General features: G+C 44.9%; 1 protein-coding gene across 1 annotated transcript in view; it reads right to left on the bottom strand.

Moving 5' to 3' along the window:
* Positions 1 to 3,697: 3,697 nt before the first annotated feature.
* The window catches only part of LOC146812776 (uncharacterized), a 38,089-nt gene continuing 17,036 nt past the window's right edge, over positions 3,698 to 24,750 (bottom strand). Inside the window, exons 2-5 of the mRNA XM_085615199.1 lie at positions 12,517 to 12,733; positions 11,183 to 11,297; positions 4,867 to 5,632; positions 3,698 to 3,938 (exon numbers count right to left, since the gene is read on the bottom strand). Of these exons, the coding sequence (XP_085471325.1) occupies positions 3,698 to 3,938; positions 4,867 to 5,632; positions 11,183 to 11,297; positions 12,517 to 12,733 (1,339 nt within the window). The remainder of the gene's footprint in view (positions 3,939 to 4,866; positions 5,633 to 11,182; positions 11,298 to 12,516; positions 12,734 to 24,750) is intronic.

The raw sequence follows: 24,750 nt of genomic DNA, 5'->3' as shown, positions 1-24,750 counted from the left end.
TCATCTGTTGTCTAAGGAGGGGAGGGCATTAACATCTGATCGAATTCAGGCGATTTTAGATACACCAGTCCCCCGCACGCAGAGAGATGTGCGTGCCTTTATAGGGTTGACATCTTTTTGTAGACAATGGATCATGGGTTTCTCACATATCATAAAACCTCTGCTAGCATTATTGTCCAAAACTACACCAATGCCTCTTGAATGGACAGACGAATGTCAGAAAGCCTTTGAACAGTTGAGACAGGCCCTTTGTTCTGCACCCGTGTTAGGAACACCAGACTACACGAAACTTTTCACATTGTACGTGCACGAGAATGATGGGTGCGCGTTGTCAGTGTTAGTGCAGTTACACGGGGATAAGCAGAGACCATGTGCATACTTCTCTGCCATCTTGGATCCTGTAGCACGAGGGCTGCCTGGGTGTTTTCGAGCAGTAGCGGCAACAGCAGTAGCCGTACGACAGAGTGAGGGCATAGTGTTATCACACAAATTGCTGGTGTTGGTTCCTCACGCGGTAGATGCCCTGTTAAATCAAACAAAGACCCAATACCTCACGAGTGCACGACTTACAGGATATGAGCTGACACTTTTAGCGCCGCACATAACATTGAAGAGATGCGCTACTTTGAACCCTGCGACTTTATTGCCCTATCCGGGCGAGGAGGGTCAGGAAGAAAAACATCATGATTGTGTTTTTCTGACTGAGGAACAGACAAAGGGTCGGGTTGACTTACAGGATGTGCCACTTTCGGATGTGGATGGGGAACTGTGGGTTGATGGATCGTGTGTGAGGCTGCCAGATGGCACGACTTCCGCAGCATATGCGATCACGACTCTTAAGACGGTGGTAGAAACAGCTAGAATACCACAAAAATCGGCTCAGGCAGCAGAGCTGATAGCTTTAACAAGAGCCTGCGAATTGAGTGCTGGCCTATGTGTGAACATATACACAGACAGCCGGTACGCCTTTGGAGTGGCCCATGACTTCGGGCTTCTTTGGAGGGAACGCGGGTTTCTGACGTCACATGGGGAGCACATTATGCACGGAGAGTTAGTGCGTGATCTCCTAAATGCGCTGCTTGGCCCTAAAAAAGTAGCGATAGTGAAGTGCAGTGCCCATAAGAAAATTACGGATAAGGTGGGCCAAGGAAATGCCTTTGCAGACAGCATAGCAAGGCAAACGGCTATGTCTCAAACTAGCTCCCCCATGTACGTGGTACAATCGCAGGCTGAACGATGGAGTGATGCTAGAGTAGAGATACGGGATATACAAAATTCAGCTACAGAATCTGAACTTGCGGCTTGGGCAGTAGATGGGGTGCTAGATGATGAGGGATGTTGGAGAAGCAAAGACATGGAGAAGTGGAAATTGCCTGCGGCTTACTTACAGGCGATGGTCCAGATGACGCATGGACTGGCGCATGTCGGAGCTCTTGCAATAACTCAGCTTTTAACACGAGTTTGGGAACATCCCGAGATTGCGAACACTGCAAAGAGAGTAGTGCAGACCTGCCTGGTATGTTTGCAACACAATCCTGGAAAGGGGGCCTATACTCCGAAAGGAGGGTTCGTTCCACCTTCTGCACCGTTTGAAGTCCTTCAAATGGATTACATCCAACTCGAGCGCTGCAATAACCTGAAGTACGTTTTAGTGGTGGTGTGTGCCTTTAGCAAATGGGTTGAGGCCTACCCCACGAAAGACAATACGGCTTTGACAACAGCTAAGGTGTTGCTTAAGGAATTCTTTCCTCGCTTTGGAGTTTGCAAATTTTTGTGGAGCGATAATGGGCCCCATTTTGTCGGAAAGATTGTGGAGTATGTACTAAAGGGGTTGGGGATTCAGCAAAAGTTCCACGCTGTATTCCACCCTCAGTCAGCAGGTTTGGTCGAGCGGTATAATGCGACGTTGAAGCTTAAGCTGGCCAAAATTGTGGCGTCCACATCATTGAAGTGGCCAGATGCGTTGCCGCTAGCACTACTGTCTCTTAGATCAGTGCCCCATTCACGAACTGGCCTTACACCTTATGAGGTGGTGTTTGGCCGTCCCATGAATATTTGGGGAGTGCCCAAGCCGCGATTAATACATGATGTGCCTTGTGTTATGATGAATGATTATTTGGCACGATTAACAAATGATTTGCTCTCCATTCACCAACAGGTTCGAGAAGCGCTCCCTGATAACTCTACTGGAGAGGGCCACGATCTTCGTCCTGGGGATCGTGTGATGATCCGGTCGTTTGAAAGAGCAAGCAGTCTGGAGCCCAGGTGGAAGGGCCCCGAGCAGGTCCTTCTGGCAACCCGCACCGCAGTACGAGTGACCAATAGGAAGCGGTGGGTGCATTCGACTCACTGTCGCCGAGTCTCTCCGGATCTGGTGACTCCTGCTGTGCTTACTGATTATAAAGAGATCTTGGAGAAAGAAAAGAGCCCAGCTGTGACGTCGGCCGAAGTAGAGGGAGCCTTCCCGGACCAAGCTGCTGCTGGAAGAGAGCGCTACAATCTACGACCGCGATAAAGAAGATTTTTTCCTTTTTGAACTGGTTGGTAACCGCTCCAGGTTTGTGAAACGGAAACCGGGAATTCCAAGGGGGGGGGATCAGTTCTGCTAGAGTAGCGACACCCGTCTTGGCCCGGAGAAGAAAACAACGGCTACCTCGGAGTTCAGCACCGCATTTTTCCTTTTTTTAGGTATACACGTACGTGTATCAGAGATTATTTGTGAGAAACTGTGAATGATTTGTTTTCTTTGAGACTTTGCACAAAACTTTCTTGAACTATGGCATCGATGGCATCGCGAGATAAGAAAATACTGGGTGCCTTTCTTTTTGTTTTCACGATTGTGGTGATAGCTGTTATTGCCTGGGTAGTCGAACTTGTGGTGCCTGTACGTGAACATTTGCTGCCGACTACCCCGGCACCGTCTGAACATTTTCACTTTACCTTGCCTTTTCATGAAGAACGTCACCGTCAAACGTATTTAAATAACAGCTTCATTCAGATTCTTCACCACACACATAACATGACCAATACCTCTAATTGCTGGGTGTGTGGAATGTTGCCTGGGCACCAGAAGAGAGGGGGCACCCCACTTATTCCACTCCCGTTTTCGCATAATGGGTCTTGCAATGCCTGGTACACCCTCCTCTTTACCTTGAGATGGCCAACCAAAGGGGGGGTGCTTTTCCGCCTAAATAAAGAATGTCCCCATGACAAGGATGGGTTTCCACGGGCTGAGGGTACACGTTTTGAATGGGAAGAGTATAAGCCCGACAATGTGTCTGCTCCACGAAAATACAGCAATCAGAGAAATGTGAATGTATCAAGTGCTCATGTTATAAATGTCATTGCTACGAAAGCTGATTTATGTATCCGAAATAAGGGCACGATTGCAGTGGGGAAAAGTGAATGTAACGTTACCCTCACGTTCGATAGCCCGAATGGCATTTCATTTGTTTCATCCAGAAACACCTACTTCATCTGTGGAACGAAGGGGTACCATCAGCTTCCAGTGGGGTGGTTGGGCACATGTTATGTATCGTTTGTGCTACCTCCTGTATTCATTGCCCCACCGATGTATCACAACGACTATACTCTGTACCATGACTTTGTCTTAAACAGGGTTAAGCGAACTGTTGCACTAGAGGACATTGATCAAACGGACACTGCGTTGCAACAATATGTGGATTTCAATTTGGGACTATTCTCCTTTGTGGGGGCCGCACTGAATAGTCGGAAGATCAGACGCCTGACACGTGTTGTTGAGGCTGTTGCAAATGACACTGCTATTGCCCTGGGGAATATTACCGAAGAACTGCAGATTTCCAGAATTGTCACCCTCCAAAACCGGATGGTGCTGGATGTTGTTTTGGCTGATCGTGGGGGGGCATGTAGGATCATTGGAAGCAGCTGTTGCGTTTACGTGCCTGATAATTCTCCATCTGTGTATGATGCGATTTCAAAGCTGCATAAAATAGCTGCCGAAATACAACCGGACAATGGAACTTGGACACTTTCTGGATGGTTCTGGTCCATGATTGCAACTTGGGGCTGGAAACTATTGACAATTTTCTGTATACTTGTGGGAGCAATGTTTTTCATCTGTTTGTGTATCCAATGTGGTCCTGCATTATGTTCAATGTGCCTATCGGCCTGTTTGCCATCAAGACGAGCTCTTGTCCACGATAAAATGATGCTACATAAGGAGGTGACACAAATTATGTTAATTGACATCGAGGACGAACATCCAGACTATGTTCATTATGAGGTAGATTCAGCTAAACGCTAAAAGGGTCGTCTGTCGTAATTGGCCCGTCCGTGTTAGCGATTAGCTGAACCTACACGTTGTCCTCCTTAACTTGGCTGTATATGATAAACGCCATTTTGAATACTGTGGCGGCCATCTTAGATCCTGAGCGGCCTCGTGGCCGACGTGCCCTTTAGTCCTTTGTCCATTCCATTGATTACTCACATCTGCCCAGCAACAGGATATTTTTAGTACTGGTCAAGCCACACATGCGCAGCTCTCACTGACCCGTATACCTTCAGGAATGTGCCGCTAACTGACCAGCGGGTTTGAAACCCTCCAATGAGCTGGCAGTATTCCAAAACATGACTATGTATGTCTCTAAAACTGCGTCTTAACTTGTGCCGCCTATCTTTTATTGCCCCAAAATTGTATATAAACAGGGTCACACCAGTGTTCGGTGTGATACCTTTTGCAATACCGAAGGGTGTTGTTTGAGTGTACCACCACCCCATGGGGTCTTAATAAACTTGTTCTTTGCCTTTTACAGCTTCCGTGCCAACAGTTCTTTTGTGTATGTGGGTAATCTCTGGAGCGTGTAGGCCTTGGGAACCCCGAAATACTTCAAGCTGGCCACCTTAGTGTAAAATCCATACTGATTGGGCGTACCACACCCGATGCTCCAGGACACCAGACCTGTCACCACCCATGCCTCTCTTTCCTTGTCAAAAACAACAAAGGCTGCTCCGCTATCCCCCATGCAAGCATCTCTTCCTCCCTCAGGATACCCAGCGCAGAACATGTGCTCGTCCACAATAGTGGGCAGGTCATAGATGGTCTTGTTCTTCACAGATGCTGCACAAGTATCTGGATCTACCACGGGCACCTGTATATACCTTAGCGTATTCAGCAGCCTCTGTTTCTCCATTTCTCCATGTCCAGACACATAGCCTAGCCGGCCCGGTGAATAGAAGGCAATGTTCCCTGGTTTTGGAAGGCAGACTGGTGATATGTTTTTGTCATAGACAACGGGCCGCTTTAGTTTTATGAGGGCAATGTCATGGCGGAAGTCATTGGCATCGTCCTTGTACTCAGGGTGGACAACGACACGTTCCACCTCATGGAATCCAAGCTGTACCATTTTCTTGACATCGGTGTCGCCAAGGTATGCCCAAATTTGCTGTTTGGTGTCATGCGCCCCCTCTCTGGGAGCCATCTTTGGGCGGAGTATGTGGGCGACCGTTAAGATCCAGCGGTCAGCAACCAACGCCCCAGCTGCCCGTCCATTGACACTCAGCAGGACCTGCCATGGGAAGCTACCTGCCTGCGCCTCTGCTCCACCCATGATCCGGGCATGCGCGGTCATGGGCCCGGCAGCCTGCCCGCAACCTACTGAAGAAAAAAGACAACCAAAAATATCTTGTTCACTTATTAGCAAAATACATATATCTGCAAAGTATCAAGAACTAATCATGGTAGAACAAGGCAGAGAGTGGAACCCTTTCCTAAAGTATGCCTGAATAACCAATATCTAAGCAGTAAAAGAGTAGGTGTATATGGTCCAGGAAATTAGTCTTCAAAAAACAATCAAGCACATACAAATAGGTGTACAACGAAATGCATGTCAACCAGTCAAAACATCCCAATTAAGCTGAAAAATGTAATTATTTGTGCGCTTGAAAGTGATCACGTGGGGCAAAGGTAAAAAGCTGAAAATGATGTATATACAATTAAAAACAGCTGACTCAGGCACTTTGAGAAGAATGTATTATAAAACATAGGCCCCATCAAAAAGTTTAAAAATCCAAGTAAAAAGAAGTCACCACATAGAAAGGTCAAGGAACTGGCTATGTGATTGTCAAAGAATCCTAATGCATTCTCTTGTGAGTCCCTCGATCAGGTGTTTATAACGGTGTTTACACTATATTGTCACCTTTTCACCAGATAATGTGCCAATCACAAGTACATAGCGTCCTAACATTGCTGTGGAAAAAGTACTTCTCTACCGCAGGGGTGAACACTATGATGACCGCAGTCGCCTGCAGGAAGCCTAACGTCAAATAGAGGGGGCAGATGTAGGAGAGACCAGTGTAAATAAAAAGTAGGAACTCTACCAGGGGATGCACCATGATGAGGTGTGCCTGCTCATCTCATCATGATACTGTCCAAAGAGTCACTACCTATGCTACAAGCTTCCAGACCAGTGGTTCCCAAACGCTCTAGAACCACGACCCACTTCTTAGAATGACAATCTTCCGCGTCCCACCTACCTTTAATAGATAGGAGGCGGGCAATTTTTTAATGTACCTAAATCATCGTGTGGTAGTGCATTGACATGTACAGGCAGCAGTCTTTCCATTCAAATGACCATTAACTTTGCACAGACATACAGTTTTACTGATAACAATATTTAGCACTCAAATGATAATGTGTGGGAATCAGGTTTCTGTGAATATTTAACATTGGTGCACCACCAAGAAGAGTGATTTCATTTGTTTTGAACCCATTCAAATCTCTGGTTGCAGCACACTTCAGAATTACAAACAACAACACAACATCCTACAGCATTTCCTTTCACACTCCATGTACTCCAGCAAGATTGTCACATCATTGACTTTACAAACTCCTCTCACTTTGCAGCCAGAGACTGAAAAGTTAACACCAATCCCATGTTAAAAGAATAAGCAGCTATTTGTCAGAAGACATAGCCTGACGTTTGACCTCTGTATTTGAACCATTGGCAAATATGACAAGATACATATAGCATTTATTGCTTGGACTTTCCCCACCCACTCAAAAATCGGCTCGTGATCCTGTTCTAGACAATGTAGATTCGGTGAACAACAGTTATGTGGCTTGTGCTTCTGAAAAGTTTGGTAAACTGCACATGTGTGTTGGAATGTTAGTAGTACTCTGCTTTACTTTAGTGTATGAGACATGTAAAACCCAATGAAGAAAAGTGAATAAAAAAATAAACAGTTTCGCACAATTCATTTCACATAATAATGCAGTGATTCAGTAACAGTAGGCATGGAGCAATTTTACTATAAAAAATATATATTTTTGTGTGTGTGCAGTTTACTTTTTGGAAACATTTCTATGTATTTGTCTTTCTGTGTGTCGGATTCTTTTATATTTACATTGTTCATTTAAATTAATGTATGTGATAAAGTATCAAACACAGGATGTTTTAAGGTCAAGGTTCACAAGAAGCTCTATGACCATCAAGAGGAATGAGGCCAAAGGCCAAGTTCAGGTCAAAGGTCACGCTACTTTGCGGTGTCTTGCAATATCCTTTTCATTCATGGTGTGGGGAACTGTGTTCCTTGTCACATCCACTAAATTTCTCAGACTAGTGGAGGAGCAAACTTCACAGCTGGGTCAACTAAAATTAGCAACAAGGGAACACAAAGCATGCCAGCTTTGGGGTCTCTTCCAAGGTGCGACCCCGTACCATATTTATCATTGGTCTGGGAGCGCAATTCTGGTTGTAAACCATTGAAAAGTTATTGACTCCCAAGTTGTGGTGGTAACTCATTTGTGAAAGGCAAGGTGGCCCCTTTGGACCCTTTTGCCCTTTCTGAATTGCGAAAAAGGTTTCTAGGGGAGCAGGTGTGGTCCAGAATTTCTTTTCTTGAAAACAGCCCATTTGCATTTTAAACAAATATATATATTTATTTAAAAACAATCACGGACATGGTGGTCTGCTGACCTTTACAAGCAACCATTCCTGTGATTGTGACCAATCAGACTGAGTCACAATGTAAAAATATCTAATGAATATTAATTAGGGGTGTTGGATAGCAACTGTTATCAAGCCACATATTTGTACATAGGTCGGTTCGAAAAAATTCCATATTTGTTGCCAAAATACTGGTTGCAACCAGTTTTTGTGACGAGCATGCGAGTAATTCTGGCCACAAGATACATATCTTTGCACAATTATCACAGATAAATACTGAGATTCTAAAAGGAATTTGAATATATAATTAGTTAAACACTTTAAACACTTTTTAAAAGTGTACACAAATGTTGGTTAGCCTGTGAGTGATTGTACCAAAATTAGAGAACTGGTGGCAGCCATGAGCAGTGCAGATTGTTAGGGTTACTTATAAGACAATATGTTGTAAAATGCAGTTTTAAGAACTTTAATAGAGTGAGAGAGAGTGTATGTGTATTTATCTGTGTGTGCATGTTGTGTGCATGTAAAAATGTAGGTAAAATCCAACATCCACCGCACCAGACCCGACTGAAAGAACCAGCAGCCAACTACTTACTAGAGAATACATTTATTAGGAGGGTGTCGCCCCCCTGAAGCCACGCCCCCGGTTACTTTCATAAAGGATTTGTAGCAGTGGTGTTTTGAACCCACTGTTTTGACAGCTTAAATGGGGGTGGGGGAGGTTGACACCTATAATTATTTAAATAAGGAATAACTATGAGAGGTCAGGGGTGCGCAGCCAATCAGAGCAAGGTGGAATTATGAGAGAAAGAGAGGGAAAGAGTGTGCTGGGGGTAGCCTCAATGACTGCGGCAGGAGTAGTGGCACTTGGGTCCAGAAGCCTGAAGGACCCCCTGACCCTGTTTCTAGATGGGGCCCATTTCCTTCCTTGCACTTGGGACCACAAACTACTGAGTGTGCGATGAGAGGGCTGTAAGGAAGAGTGAAGGACATATGAAAAGAAGAAAGAAACCATGACACCAAGGAAGAGCCAAAATAATTAAAAGATGGACGCAAGGGTGAAAGGACTGATGGATGAAGGGTGAAAGGACTGATGGACGCAAGGGTGAAAGGACTGATGGACGCAAGGGTGAAAGGACTGATGGACGCAAGGGTGAAAGGACTGATGGACGCAAGGGTGAAAGGACTGATGGATCAAGAGTGAAAGGACTGATGGACGCAAGGGTGAAAGGACTGATGGACGCAAGGCTGAAAGGACTGATGAATGAAGGGTGAAAGGACTGATGGACGTAAGGGTGAAAGGACTGATGGACGCAAGGGTGAAAGGACTGATGGATGAAGGGTGAAAGGACTGATGGATCAAGAGTGAAAGGACTGATGGACGCAAGGGTGAAAGGACTGATGGACGCAAGGGTGAAAGGACTGATGGACGCAAGGGTGAAAGGGCTGATGGATGAAGGGTGAAAGGACTGATGGACGAAGGGTGAAAGGACTGATGGATCAAGAGAGAAAGGACTGATGGACGCAAGGGTGAAAGGACTGATGGACGCAAGGGTGAAAAGACTGCTGCATGAAGGGTGAAAGGACTGATGGATGCAAGGGTGAAAGGACTGATGGACGCAAGGGTGAAAGGACTGATGGATCAAGAGTGAAAGGACTGATGGACGCAAGGGTGAAAGGACTGATGGATGAAGGGTTAAAGGACTGATGGACGAAAGGGTGAAAGGACTGATGGATGAAGGGTGATAGGACTGATGGATGAAGAGTGAATGGACTGATGGACGAAGGGTGAAAGGACTGATGGATGAGGGTGAAAGGACTGATGGATGAAGGGTGAAAGGACTGATGGATGCAAGGGTGAAAGGACTGATGGATGAAGGGTGAAAGGACTGATGGATGAAGGGTGAAAGGATTGATGGACGCAAGGGTGCAAGACTGATGGACGCAAGGGTGAAAGGACTGATGGATGAAGGGTGAAAGGATTGATGGACGCAAGGGTGAAAGGACTGATGGATGAAGGGTGAAAGGACTGATGGATGAAGGGTGAAAGGACTGATGGACGCAAAGGTGAAAAGACTGATGGATCAAGAGTGAAAGGACAGATGGACGCAAGGGTGAAAGGACTGATGGACAAAGGGTGAAAGGACTGATGGATGAAGAGTGAAAGGACTGATGAATGAAGGGTGAAAAGACTGATGGATGAAGAGTGAAAGGACTGATGGATGCAAGGATGAAATGACTGATGGATGAAGAGTGAAAGGACTGATGAATGAAGGGTGAAAAGACTGATGGATGAAGAGTGAAAGGACTGATGGACGCAAGGGTGAAATGACTGATGGATGAAGGGTGAACGGATTGATGGACGCAAAGGGTAAGAGACTGATGGACGCAAGGGTGAAAGGACTGATGGATGAAGGGTGAAAGGATTGATGGACGCAAGGGTGAAAGGACTGATGGATGAAGGGTGAAAGGACTGATGGATGAAGGGTGAAAGGACTGATGGATGAAGGGTGAAAGGACTGATGGACGCAAAGGTGAAAAGACTGATGGCTCAAGAGTGAAAGGACTGATGGACTCAAGGGTGAAAGGACCGTTGGACGAAGGGTGAAAGGACTGATGGACGCAAGGGTGAAAGGACTGATGGATGAAGGGTGAAAGGACTGATGGATGAAGAGTGAAAGGACTGATGGATGCAAGGGTGAAAGGACTGATGGATCAAGTGTGAAACAACATTTGCATGGGTTGGTGAAAGAATGAATGGCGGGAATGATGAAAGTCTGGATGAATGGTGGCTCGATGAATGAAAGTCTGGATGGATGGATGGGTGGATGGGTGAATCGATAAAAGGAGGGTGAAATGATAGGTGGTTAAAAATGAATTGTTGGGAAAAGGATGGGTAACTGGCGGGCAGTGTGGGTGGAAGGATAGAAGGATGGATGGAAGATGGTAATGTTGAATGGGGGATAGCCAGAATAGTAAAGGAAGAATGGATGGGATGGTGAACAGATAGATGGATGGAAGCGTGAAAAGATGGATAGATGAAGGGGTGTGTGAATGGCTTAAAGGATGAAGAGAAAGATGGTCAGAAGGTGGGATGAAGGGACCTCGTTTAGTGTGGGTAGGGCTTACTCCCTTCGCTCACCCGATGCCATTTGAAGTATGGACCAAAAAGGGGGTTATATTAATGTTCTGGTTGCTCCCTTGATTTGTTATATGTTTGAGAGAGGAGCAACGGTGTTAATCGGTCACCCACTTACCGGATGCCTGATTGTGCCCATTCCTGGTCTGGCCCCTTTCTGACTGAATCAAGAGATCGGCAGTGGGAATGAAATGGCGGGGATTCCCTTCCCAAGCAGGCGCTCCTTGGTGTTTCTAGGGAATTCAAGGAGTTGGAAAATGAAAACATCAGAGAAAAGAAAAAATAAGAACAAGAACATTAAAGAAAAAGCACAAAACTGGAAAATGGCAAATGAAAGAAGAAAAAGCAATATTACTCGTCTTGTGTTATCCTATATGGAAGCCACCACCAGGAAATGGAAAAAGATTGGTTTATATGGAAGAGGTGTGTAGGGGGGACCCGCCACCCGTTCAATTGTGGAGAGGCTGCGGTCTGTGGCTAGACTGACGACTTTGGAGCTGGGAAACCAAGGTTCGACCCTTGGGGTCGCATCCACGTCCTGTGATTCTGGGGAAATCACTTAATCTCCCCGTGCCTAAAAAAAAAATGAATGTGCCCTTGTGTAAGGTAACCTGTGCTCATGTAAAGTGCTCCAATACCTTCGTGTCGAGTTTGCGCTATATAAATCTGCAACAAAAAAAAATCTATCCAAATAGACTGGAACCTATACCTTCGGAGCTGGCGGAAAGTGTATGCGGAACTGCCAGTCCAGTAGCAAGCCGGGGGTGGGTGATGGGTACTCAAGCAGGGGATAAGGGATGCCCAGCAGCCCTCACGCATGGGCGCACCCACACCGTTCACCTACAAGAGTCCCCCCTACGGCAAGCTAGCAGCAAACAAATCAGACATTCAGGAAATGCGGCAATTAGGGAATGGGTAATGGAACCCCCCACCATTAACTTGCAGGGGGGCCCCCTGGGGTTTTGGTATGCCAGCGCGCTCAATGCACGCTTGTGGCTCCAAGGAGCACAATGCATGCTCCCGGACCGCTGAGGGGGGTGCGTAGGGAGATGGGGAAACGCTATTCTGGGCAACCCCTTAGGCTTCTGTGAGAGGCCTGGTGTCTCTGAGTCTTCTCATCTGACCATTTTGGGTCCTGAAACATCTAAAATTTCAATGTGCCTTACTTCATCCAAGGTCACCATTTCTGGTGAAATCACACAATAATGCAGGGCTCTCCAAAGTCGGTCCTGGAGGGCAGGATAAATGACAGATTTTTAGCATATCCACATTTAGGTAAATGTACATATCTTAAACATCTGGCATGGATCTGGGCCTCCAGACCGACTCTGGAGAACCCTGCAATAAAGTAATGATTGCCATTGTGAGCATGGTTGCTACACGTGGACAGACAGCAGGATGAGCTCCATACAAAGAGATGGACGGACAGCTTGGGTTCTTCGTGGTACTCACCTGCAGAACCTCGTGTGAGTGAGGCAGCATCTCTCCTGCATCACTCAGGGCATGCTGCGGGTTGCCTGGGTAAGGTCCGGGTGTGGTGAGGTTCCAGGACTCATTTTGACTCCAATGGCAAGTGTCTTGATTGGCGGGTGATGGCAACTCTCTGTGGGAAGTCTCAGGCCCACCAGATGCCACCGCCCATGAGCAGAGTAGAAGGAAGACGGAAGACCTAGAGAAGGACACACTCCACACAGAGAGGGTGCAGGTGAGGCAGAGGTTTCATGATCACATCCACACCCGCTCCCACCACCACCACGCCCCATCCGTCTCCAAGTATAGGAAAGCATTATATAAAAAAATCAACAAATAGCAATTTTAAAGGTTTATGAATAAGGATTGTGTCAGGACCAAGACAACCAGAGCCACCCTGGGCTAGAAGAGGAAGAGCACGGCCGAGACGAATTTACTAGGCATGCTACTTTTGGATGGTTTTAGATCTCTCTATATTTAGGTCTTCATTCATGCATGCATCCATCTATTACATTAAACGACTTGTATTACTGGCTCCATTTACGGAAAGGTGGACTTTGCAGGAGGCCTCAGCTGCATAAACGGACAGGAGTTGATGGGGCCGAGGCATAGGGCAAGTGATGAAAGAACTAGGGGCAGAGAGGCAACACCCGGGAACAGCAGCCTCACCGGCTTGTGGCCAATCTCACACGTTGGGTCTGAGCCGCACGTGTGTGAGTCTCGTTCTTGGATCCCTGTGTCCCTCATTGTTTGATGAAATGCATGCCACCTTTCTAAACTGCGGGGTACCACATTATCCCCAGCCATGTGCAACGTGTAGAATCAAACTGTGCCGACATCCACCCCTCTATAGACCCATGTTTAACGCTCAATACCAACAAGCATTGGCCGCACGCGTGTCGCGCTCAAAGTTAAAAAAAAATAAGCGAGGCAGGCTGCTGGCAGCAGGGGGAGGAGCGCGCGCGCCTCACGGGCCGCAGGGGGGAAGGAGGGGGGCTGCGCTATTCCCTTGCGAGAGCGATAATTGCTACCATATGGTGGCGCTCGCTCCCGCAAGGCAATTGCCACAAGTGCACGCGTTGCCATTGAAGGCAATGGAACGCGTGCACGTTTTAGCCTTGAAAAGGCAATCGATGGCTACAGGTCTCTTTCCTATGCACCGCATGCGTGCTGCGTAGGCGAGACCTAAAAAAGAAGTGGGGGGACGCTGACGATATGACAGGAAGTGACGTCAAGAAAGGTGGCTCGCACCATCAGACTCGTTGCCTCCCCTCGCTCACCCCTTAGAGAAGCCAGCGCTTGAGCAGCATTCTGAATGAGCTCCGATCTCGCCTCAGAGAGGCCAAAGAGTGAATGTGTGGCTCCATTTGCTCCAGTTATCGAGCTCCCGGTAAAATAAGTGGGGGGACGCCGTCCACCCGCGTGGTTCCCCGACTCGAGCCCTGCTAGTCCTGATGCACCGTGTCCGTCCTTGGGTACAGGTATCTCTCCTAGGAGAGCAGTCTCACTCATTGGACCTGGGTCTCTTCTCATTGTCTCACTCATTCAATGTGAGTTCCACACCTCTATGCACAGTCACACACAACTGGCATGAGTACTACACTGGTGTGAATCTCTGTTCTGGAAGCAGAATGTCACTATAGGATATTCTCAATGGGACACTTACTTTAACAGACTTGTTTACCCACATCACTTTTAGTCCAAACCACTCACAAATTCACCACTGTGAACTTATCGCCTTGGGACACTTCTGCTTGAAATGATCAATGTGAAAAAGCAGGGTCTCTGGTGAGAAAATGTGGGTCACCATGACTTCTGCTGGCGCTCTGTGTCATTCATTACATAAGTTCTGGCAGAGAGCTAAAGCTGTCTTCATACCAGACCTAAAAGGAGCGCAGAAACTTGAAATGTGGACGTTGTTCATGATACATGAGAAAACACTAAACTCACCAAAGAGAGGGTGAAAACAGAGGCAGACCAGGCTAACCAGAACTCACGCACCTGCGCTCACCAGTTTCCCTCACACCTTTACTTATCAATTTCCTCACCAATTGCCCTCACACCTGACCTCGACTCCCTCACCAGAGTTCTTCGTACACACATCAACAACTAAACACACCAACTGCCCTCACACCTGACCTCAGCTGAACTCACAAACTTCCCTCAAACCTGGTCATACCAGCTACACCTGTTCTGATGCTTCATACCTGCCTCGATACATGCCATCAACAACTGCCACCTTGCCAACCCTTGATTCAGGCATTGGGAAATGTGCAGGTATGGAATAGTTTAAACATGTTGATGCATAGGTGCACATGGGCGTGAGTGAGTCCATTTCCCCACTTCCAGATTGCCCCTTCAATGGCCGACCAATGCCAGCATTGAAACCAACCCAATATGGCCTCTACTATTATCCCTCTAATCCCAATACCCGGCAGCTAGGTGGAAAGTGGCACACTGGCCGCCCCAGACCTATCTGGCACAAGTGGAGTGAACCCGTCTGGTCCAAACTCAGAAGCGGGTGAGAGCCGGAGCGGGTGACCACCCTCGCGCTGATGTCATGGGCCACTGCTGCTCAGCTCTGTCACACACCAGCTCCATGAGCCGCACAATGGACTCTTCTTTATGTGGCCACTGGAGGGAGGGTTGAGGGGGGGGGGAGTTATAAAGCCATTAGGGCACCTGGGCAGGAGCAGGCAGTAATGCTAGAAATCCCCATCCTGGAGCAAGACCTGATAGCTCCAATGATCAGGTCGGGGGCAACCTCCAGAGGGTAGTGAGAAGACTGCCATAATGTAAGATACGCCAGAACCCCTGGGGGGGGGGGGGCACTTTCAGCTGCCACAGGATCCCTTGGCGCGACTCCGGACAGCTCTGTTCCACAGTAAGTGTCCAGTTCAGGCGTCAGGTCTCCCGGATGAGACTCTGGTTCCGCGGACAGTGGCACACCTGCGGTTCAGGTGGCGCTCAGTGCGGGTGACTGCACTTCATATGCTCCTTCAGTGCAGAGCACCATACATGCTGCTCCAGTTACCCTCTATGGGCTTTGTGCTGTCTACAGCCCACATTCTGCACCTCCCTTGAGGGACTGCGCGCAGTGTGGTGATTGGTGGTGGCTGGAGGTGGGCTTCTTTGCCTCGTTGTATTCCCCCTCCATATAAAGCCACAAAATCCCATCACTCCTGATGATTGACACTTCAAACAGCAAATGGCAGACTGTCCAATATGCAAACGACACTTCCGGCAAGCAGTGGCTTTATCCCAGACCTAAGAACGGAGTATTTAAACTACATTTCATGTCTTATAATAAGCTATTAAAAGCAGCGGTGCTGAGCGAAGGGGGCCGTGCATTAAATTGCACATAATTGTAACAAAACCCAAACTTGTGCCGAACCTCAGAAGTCGGAAACATGTTCCCCAAGTTCTATCACAGGGCAAAAAATGCAGGGCAAGGACCAGGATCAAGAGCAGAGTCCAGACCTTTGAAGCAAAACCCAAATCCTGCTGCTCTGGAATCTGAATGGAGAAAAACACTGCGGGGGACATGTTAATTTTGGGTGAAACCATTTTGGATACTTGTCGCCCGCCTATCCACACAGAAGCAGTCCCCAAATAAGTGTAGTTGATCTGAGCCTCTTTGATAAGATTTTGCAGCAGTCATGTGGCCTCTACACCCACCCCCACCTCAGTGTCTCAATAACCCCCTCCCCCTCTGGCCGACCCACTCCCCAGGCAGAACATGGTGAATCGAAATCCAGGAGTAAACAAACTCGACAAGCTTACCTCATTATAGAACGCAGCAGAAATACCCTCTCTAGGCCTGGGGAGAGGGGTATTACTGGCAACCATGGGCGTAAAAAAGTTGAAAAACAGATCAAACATTCGCTCAGACCAAAGTGCATAACAGGGGAAAATAGAAAAGGCAGCTTGTATGAGCAGGAGGAGAAAAAAAAACTATTGGCAGCGTTACCAAAGGGAGGTGGGTCAGCAAAGGCAAATATTTGGCTGAGAAGTTGAGTGGACAGGGGCCGCCTAACATTGCTTTACCTACTCTTTCCTAGGGTGACCAGATTTTGAGAAGCATAAACCGGGACACGCAAGACATAAAAGTAGGACGAGAACCTTTAGTCTTAAGTCTATATCTGGCCTGTTCCGGTTTTGCAGAGCCTTGCAAATGTGTGCACATATATATATATCTACCACAGTATCTGGCTGTTCCCAAGCCTCTTTTTTTCGGCGGGCACACGGCAGGGGTAGCCACCCCCAATTATCCACGAAAAACCACTGCGTCAAACTCCTCCATTAAAGGCGAAAGAAACAACACTGGAGCCGTGGCCTCAAATACAAAGTGTGTTTATTTCATCAACACTAGGTCCGACGCGTTTCGGAGTTAACGGCACTCCTTCTTCACGGGCCCGTGTAGAAGGAGTGCCGTTAACTCCGAAACACGTTAGACCTAGTGTTGATGAAATAAACACACTTTACATATATATATATATCAAAAGACACTCCGCCATTCCTTTAGCTATCCCCTCAAAATTACCGGAGCACGGACCACAGTTTGGTGCAGTATCCAAGTTTATTTGCTCTTTCCACAAACAGCCATGACGCGTTTCAACCCCCGGGGGTCTTGATCACTTGACGTGACAGGTTAGTTTATATACCATTTTTTTATGAGTACCTGTTCTTTTCTCTTTTTTTCTTAAAGTGACAAGTGCAATCATTGACATAAACAAGAGCGTAATGATGTAGTCATGCATTAGTAGGTTCCTGAATATAACTTACATTCAGGTATAAATACCAAAGTTGATACATTAAATGAAACTCATAAAATAATCAACCGTTAATACAATAAAACCTTAAAAAGCCTTAAAACCCGAACAGATTTCACTGTACTGTATAAAAAGCAATAAAAGACTCAAATAAAACATCCACTATGTAAAATTTGATATGTCCCTTGATTTTGCCCAATTGACGAATTTATCTCGGTGTAAATACCAATTTGTCAATGGCTGATCTAAAGTGCTAATCTAAATACAGTACTGTCGGTGTAAACATCCTAGTTGTATGCCTATGATGAAAAAGGTGCTTAGTGCATAATAATTTATAAAAAAGTACTAAGTGCAAAAATGGACCTCAAGTGTAAATATATTAAAACCTATTTAAACCGTGTAGAAAATTAAAATTATTGGGAGTGGCCTGGCGGTACATCTTTATCTTAAGTAGTTTCATGTTGGTATTAGTTGTTAAGTACTTGCCACCTACTTCTGACTTTCATTTCCCAGTTGCCAACCTAAAGACATGTGTACAGTTCCTCTGTGGCATTCAGGCCATGTGGCTGTTTGGAGTTGAAATTTAGAATATTGTATTGTAATTGTATTGTAATTGCATTTGTATAGCGCTTACTACCCCTGACGAGGCGTCGAATATAATGTGTGTCCAAACATCTGAGGGCTTTCTCCCTGTTCCCTCCTCTTTTGTTGGGTGGGATGGCGTCTACCAGGTAATATTTTAAAACTATATATCAACTCCAACTGCAATTCCTTCAATTAAGAAATGGACACCTACACAGGAGCTGGATCAAACAATGGGTTTCTTGTTTATTGAAATCTCTGCTGATACGCGTTTCGGCACTTCCTGCCTTGCTCACACAACATTATATATATATATATGTACATCCGGTTACTTGCCAAAAAAGTGATCTCTCCTGTGATATATTGCGTGCTTGCCAGTAGCACACTAGGAGGACCCTCCCTACAAGTGTTCGAGGCTTTACTGGCGATTGTACAGTTGTTGCTCCAAGGGATTGGAACGCCTCGTGACCACCTCAACCAAGGACGGCAAGGTGCTGCTGCCAACTGCAGTCCGTGACTTCACAGAGAGGCGCGATCATTTAATCAGCGTCTCACGGCTATGCTGACTCTTGAAATGTGGCAGGGCGTATGGGTACCCAGAAAAGTTCCAGGACAGTAATAATACCGCCCTAATTTCCAAGAGCTAGTGTTCAGGTGCTACACTAAGATAGAAGACAATGAAAAAAAGGAGAAAAAAAGGAAAGTTGGAGGAAAAAGATATCCAAAATAAAGTGATCCTAAGAAATGATTATTATGGAGGAGTACCAATATGTTGGATCAAGAGTCTTGTTATCACATTTAAGGTGGCGATGATGTAGTTCCCATGCACTGAGGCATGCAATGTCCTGGGAAAGTACATAAAACCAGCATGTACGGACCTTGGATCTACTGCAATCGAGAATGTAGTAAATATTGGGAGGACTAAATAGGTAGAGACACTATGTAAATACCTCATATAGCGTAGAATTACAACATGTTTGGAACCTGTACAGAGATTCAGCATAAAAATGAATGATTTCAAGTGCCAAGCCTGGTGATACTCCCAACGACGAAAGATGTGGTTGAAGGAAGCTGTGGGGCACTGTGGCTGTATTGGAAAATAATAAATATGAGCATGAGGCACAAAGCTGATGTGTGTGTATTCAGGTCATTGTAGGTGAAGACAGGATGTTTACATGGCGTTGAGCACTTACAAGTGTACTACATTCATTAACATAAAAAACAGTCTTACAAAACATGGCTTTTTGTCATCTAATGTGGCAGACATTTTAACATGTGTCTTTAGATATCACAATCCCTATGTCTCAAAGTAATTCATATCAATAAAACATCATATTTTGAGAAGAACCAACAATCATAATACGTTCATATCCCAAATGTGAACTTGCATATGTTTTCAATGGCAAATCAACAGTTAGTATTAAACAATAAAACAAATCCCAAACTTCTTCGGATTTCGTATATTTGGCATGGCAGACATGTCAGTCAGACATAACTCATTTATAAATTCATTCTATAATTACTTCCAAAATACATCATAACAATGCAATAATTATCCTGATTTTTTCGAGGTCATTTGTATGTGCAATCACACCCACAAATCACATGATTTGAATGGTTGTAGGTAATATGGCGCCACCAATCCATTGTTAATAATCTTGTAAAAATTACTCATATTTTCTTGGAAACTTATAATTACATTAATTCAAACCCTCAATAGGTAATTCACCCATTTTCGAGATTCATTTATAACATTCATATTCTGGATAATGGAGTCCTGCATACAATTCTACCCAAGTGGGCCTTCATCAGATTATAATCTCGAATAATGAATCCTTGATTCTTTACATAATATTCTTGTCATTGGAATGTGCCATTGGTTCCACCTGCACAAAAAGCACAAAGAAAAACTCAAATTAAAATCTATGTGTATAGTTCATAAAGAAGTGAATTAGAAACAATCAGAAGCTATGCAGGTACTTTTAAATTGTTCTCCAACAACAAACAGTTATCAAAATGATAACAGTCCATTCAAAGCATCATTCTCCCAAATAGCACGCTAAACCCTCATCAGAACTTAAGCCATTTGGCATTTTGTTATCAAGATCAAGTATGTAACTACATTCTAATTGCCTCAGTTTATGTATCCTATCTCCCCCTCTCACTGTCTGGGGAACACAATCAATTACATAAAACCGAAGCAAATTTCTGTTGCTCTTGTGTACCTCTTCAAAATGTCGTGCTACCAGATATTGTTTGTCCTTTTTCTGTATAACACGCATATGTTTTAAAATGCATTTTTTAGCTGGAAACATAGTATTTCCTAAGGGTGGGCGGCAAATTCCGTTCCGCTCGCGAAAGTTGCAAAATTTCGGCATTTTTGCGTTATGCGCGGAACGCCAAAATGTCGAAACTTCCACGATCTGCGGCGGAACGGAACTAAAGGCAAGAGAGATTCATCACAGCTCATCTATAACCAAGGGAGACTGAAAGGGGTGATGAGATAAGAACAAAAGTGCAGCGAGTGAGAAGGCTGGGTGCAAACTAATTCAACAATCGGAGAACTCAACAAGGTGCACATTTGAATAGGTTGTTTGCATCTCGCTACCTTTTGTAGTATCTCTGCTTACAATGGCTGGAACAGGAAATTATGTCATGACCTGTAGTAAAAGGTGCCGTCTTAGATTGGTTACTAGTATGTTAATGGTCATTGACTCTATAGATAAGCCCTATCATCTTTGAATGGGAAACAAAATGACCATGAGTCCCCAATCTCCCGCTGTGGCTTGGTTGATGCACCATCCAGTTCCCTGGTGTCTTACTCTTACTGGAACCCGCTGACCTCTATATACAGGCTCTCTTTATTTTTACCGTCCTCTAATCTGTAATCTGTTGGTAAATCCTGACAGTACACCTCCTGCATTCTTCACCTCTGGGTACCCAACACCCCACACCCACCAAATACCTTATTGGGTCCCGTCAAACAAGGGCCCGCCCCTCAGTCCACCATCCTAAGATGCAGAGCTCTTGCCACCTTGGTCTTTCCTCACCCTCTTTCGGCCTCCTGTTCTCACTTGACGTAGGGCTTCTTTTCTCTCTTCTGACATGACATCTCTGGACGGAGCCATCTTTCTTCCTCATGACTCGCTTGCAACAGCCGAGGCGTCCCTGGTTGTTTACCTCACCTTTCATGATCTCTACACGGAGATGTTTGCTTCTCCCTCCAACAGACTCACATGGTCACTGGAGTGGAGACAACTAGTCTTTTGGCTCTTTATCATCTGTAGTGGAGGAAAAGCAAAATACATTTACCCAATGAGGTAGCACTTACTGATTAGCCAGTCGAAAGTACTCCAGTTGAGTAGAGGTATTGCAGAAAATGGTGGAATTCCGGTACAGCGTCTCTGACCCTATCAAGAGGCATGTGAACTCGCAAAGAAGACCCGCCCCCGAAATCTCCGCGAGCACGCGAAATTCCACGTGTTCATGGAGATTTTTTGCCATTTCGCAGAACTTTGTGAAAGGCAACTTCGCAAATTCCGCCCACCCCTAGTACTTCCTACATGGGGTTTTTGACATGGGCAAGTAAGTACTTACACACAATGATCTGTGAGACATGTAAGATGTTTATCAATCCATGTGGTGGATTTCTCAACTGGATAGAAAACCTTTTTAACATCTGAGCTGTGCTAAAAGGCTTTATATACCATACATGTGCAAACACCCTGTACTGTGTTTCTCTTAGGTTCAATGGGAGTTATTTCATTATGACATAGCTTATCACTCAGGGAATTGCATTTAATAATATTATATTTGGATGATGCCCCAAAGCATCAGTCAGTCTAGGTTCTGTATGCAGCACATCTCAATGCTTAGACAGACTCTTCTTAATGTCTTTTGACCCAGCATTGTATGTAGTAATGAACCTAATGCAAGTGTCTGTACCCGTCACAGTTGTTTCATTCAGTCCCTTTGGAGCAAGTGCCACTTCTTGACTCACTTTGGAAACCTTTCTCAGTGCTCTTGCTATATCTGCTTTTCTGTAACCCCATTCAAAGAATCTAGATGACATACCGTTACACTCCTCCACAAAAATCAGTCTCAGATGTACAATTCCTATGAGCCCATAGGAATTCCCCACAGGGGATGCTCTTAATTAAATTTCTTGGGTGGTGACTGTCTGCATGCAACAGAGTGTTACCTGCTGTCTCTTTCTGGAACAATTTAGATATTCATTTATTGTCCTGGACTTGGATCTGCATGTCAAGGAACACAATCTGGCTGTAACTGAGTTTCCCCTCAAATCTGAGATTACAGTTGTTGGTATTCAAATTGGCAATACATTCCATAGGGGTTGAGACTCACTACCCCTCCAGATAATAAAGAAATCATCTATATAGCTTACCCGCATTTTCACATGGTCGTCATATTGTGAGTAGTGTTTGGGCACCTGCTGCTCCTACCAGCCCATCATCAGATTGGCATACCTAGGAGCAAAGCAGGTGCCCATTGCTGTGCCCTGTATGTGCCTAAAGATTTGCTCATCAAAAATAAAATAGTTATTTTTGAGGCAAAACTTAATCATGGTCATGATCATCTCAGTATTAGGAAATAAGAGATTGACTGCGCGTTCAGAAAGTGTCTACATGCTTCTAACCCATCGATATGTCTGATGGAAGTGTATAAACTGCAAATATCCAAGGTCATAGGCAAAAGGTTATTTTCCCATTGTACAGTTCTGATTTCATGTAAAAAGTCCTTACTGTCTCGTATGTATGAAGGTAATGTTTGTACAAACAGACATAAAAAATATTTTACTTAGAAGTATGTTCTAACAAGGATCCTATACTAGAGATAATAGGTCTCCCAGGTGGCTTAAGATCATTTTTATGAAGTTTAGGAATTAAATATAATACTGCAAGTCGTGGAAATCTGTTAAGGAGAACCACATATTCATCCCATTCTAGGTGACCTTTCTTCTCCCACCCAGACAGCAGCTCATGATCTATTGCATTGGAGCTTTCAACCGCTTGTTTAGACACCATCACATAACAGTCAGAATTACTTAGCTATTGCCTACCCTCATTAATGCAATCCCCAATACTCTTGATCACTACATTGCCTCCTTTATATGACTGGCGAATTATTATATCATGATCATCCTGTAGATTTTTTTTACAGCTATCCTGTCTTTTTTAGTTAGATTACCCTTCTTCCACCCTGATTTCCTGGCTAGAGTGCCTCAAACATATCAATAGCACAAGGAGGGAATGCAAGGTTAAACATAGATTTGGGTTTAAAAACATTCAGACAACTGTCATCAATGGCAAACCCTAGTGCAGAAACACTATCAGGTATAAGGTCAGGATTATCTAAATTCAGTTTTGTGAAAATTAGTAAAGTGTCCATATCCTTAATAGTCAAAGGTTGTGGTATTGATTTCTGCATATTTTTAGATGGTATTCCTGTTTTCACCTTTAACTTAAGCCACTTACACAATTTCTGTTTCCTAACAAAGTGGTACAGATCGATTCTGCTCCACGAATAATTAAATGGAGTGGTGGGAACAAGAGATAGACCATATTTTAAAACTCTAGTCTCTGTATCATTCAAAATACGATTGGACAGATTTACTATGTTCATCTTTACCGTCCTCTCTTTTGACCTCTGGTTTCCATTAGCACTAATGGTTGTTTTTGATCTTATTCCGCCTGTTTCTCCTTGTTTTTTGTTTTTGAAAACAAGCCTTTTTACTCTTCCACTTTCTCTTTTTCTTTGCCTCGGCCTCTTCCATTGGAGCCTATTCCCCTGCTGTGGCCACGATCTTTCTGCCAATTCTGTTATTTTTTTCCTTGATTGAGAAGGCGAAATTCCTCACAAAAATTTGTCGGGTAAACCATATATTTGTCACTTCCATCTACTCCATCTGCTCCATCTTCTGAGATGTTACTCTCACTGGCATCACTTCGAGGCTCTTCCAGTTGCAATTGGCCATAATTTCTGGGTCCTACTTTGGTGTTACAATGCATTGAATCGTATTTCCGACTGAAGGTAAAGATACGACCTGTTTGATAATCAATTTGGTCTCTGTGAAACGTCCTCTGTTTCTTTGCTATAATTTCCTCCTCATGTTTCACGTTCCTGTTATAGATCTCATCCACTTTTGATTCAAAGGTATTTTTATTGTCTTCTTTTCTCAGTTCTTCTTTCAAATTGTCAAAGCCTTTTAATAAATTCTCTCTTTCTTTCCATGCATATTTAATCAGGATTGACATCATCCAGTTTGAACAGTCCATCAAATTTGTTGCCCATTCATTGGTTAAATTAGGGTCTGTATCCTGATATGAATGTGCAATCAGGATTCTCAGACACCCTTCCTTCTTCCAGATATTTCTCTAAAGTGATGGCCTCCCACCACTTGGAAGTCTCTTTCCTTATAATTTTCTCCAGTTTCTGGTATTTTTGAGCAATTGACATTGACATTGGTATGGCTGGATTGTTCATAGAAGCAGGTAATTCACTTGTTTGTTTGAACATAACACTCCCTTTCAATCGTCTGTGTTCTTCCGAACAGTTCTCCATTTTGGCCAACAAATGATTACAATTTATATCCACTGTGTGAATATTGCTTTCTTTGGTTATCGTTTAACCCTCCAATCAGGATGCCCAGATGACTCTAAATTCTCATAGTCTGTTTATCCGGGTGGCTTGCGATATCACATTTAGGTAAAACAGGCATGCGTCACCAACTCCTTTTCCAATACTGGCACTTGCACCACTCAAGCCAAACACAGTGTGCTTTTCTACGCGATGTCACACATTCTCTCGTCTTACCGCTGCAGTTCGTTGCAACAGCCTTCTC

This window comes from Triturus cristatus, chromosome 7 (assembly GCF_964204655.1).
Source record: "Triturus cristatus chromosome 7, aTriCri1.1, whole genome shotgun sequence".
In the NCBI taxonomy this organism is placed as follows: Eukaryota; Metazoa; Chordata; class Amphibia; order Caudata; family Salamandridae; genus Triturus; species Triturus cristatus.
Note: the sequence above shows the minus strand (reverse complement) of the source record. Positions and strands in the feature narration are given on the sequence as shown.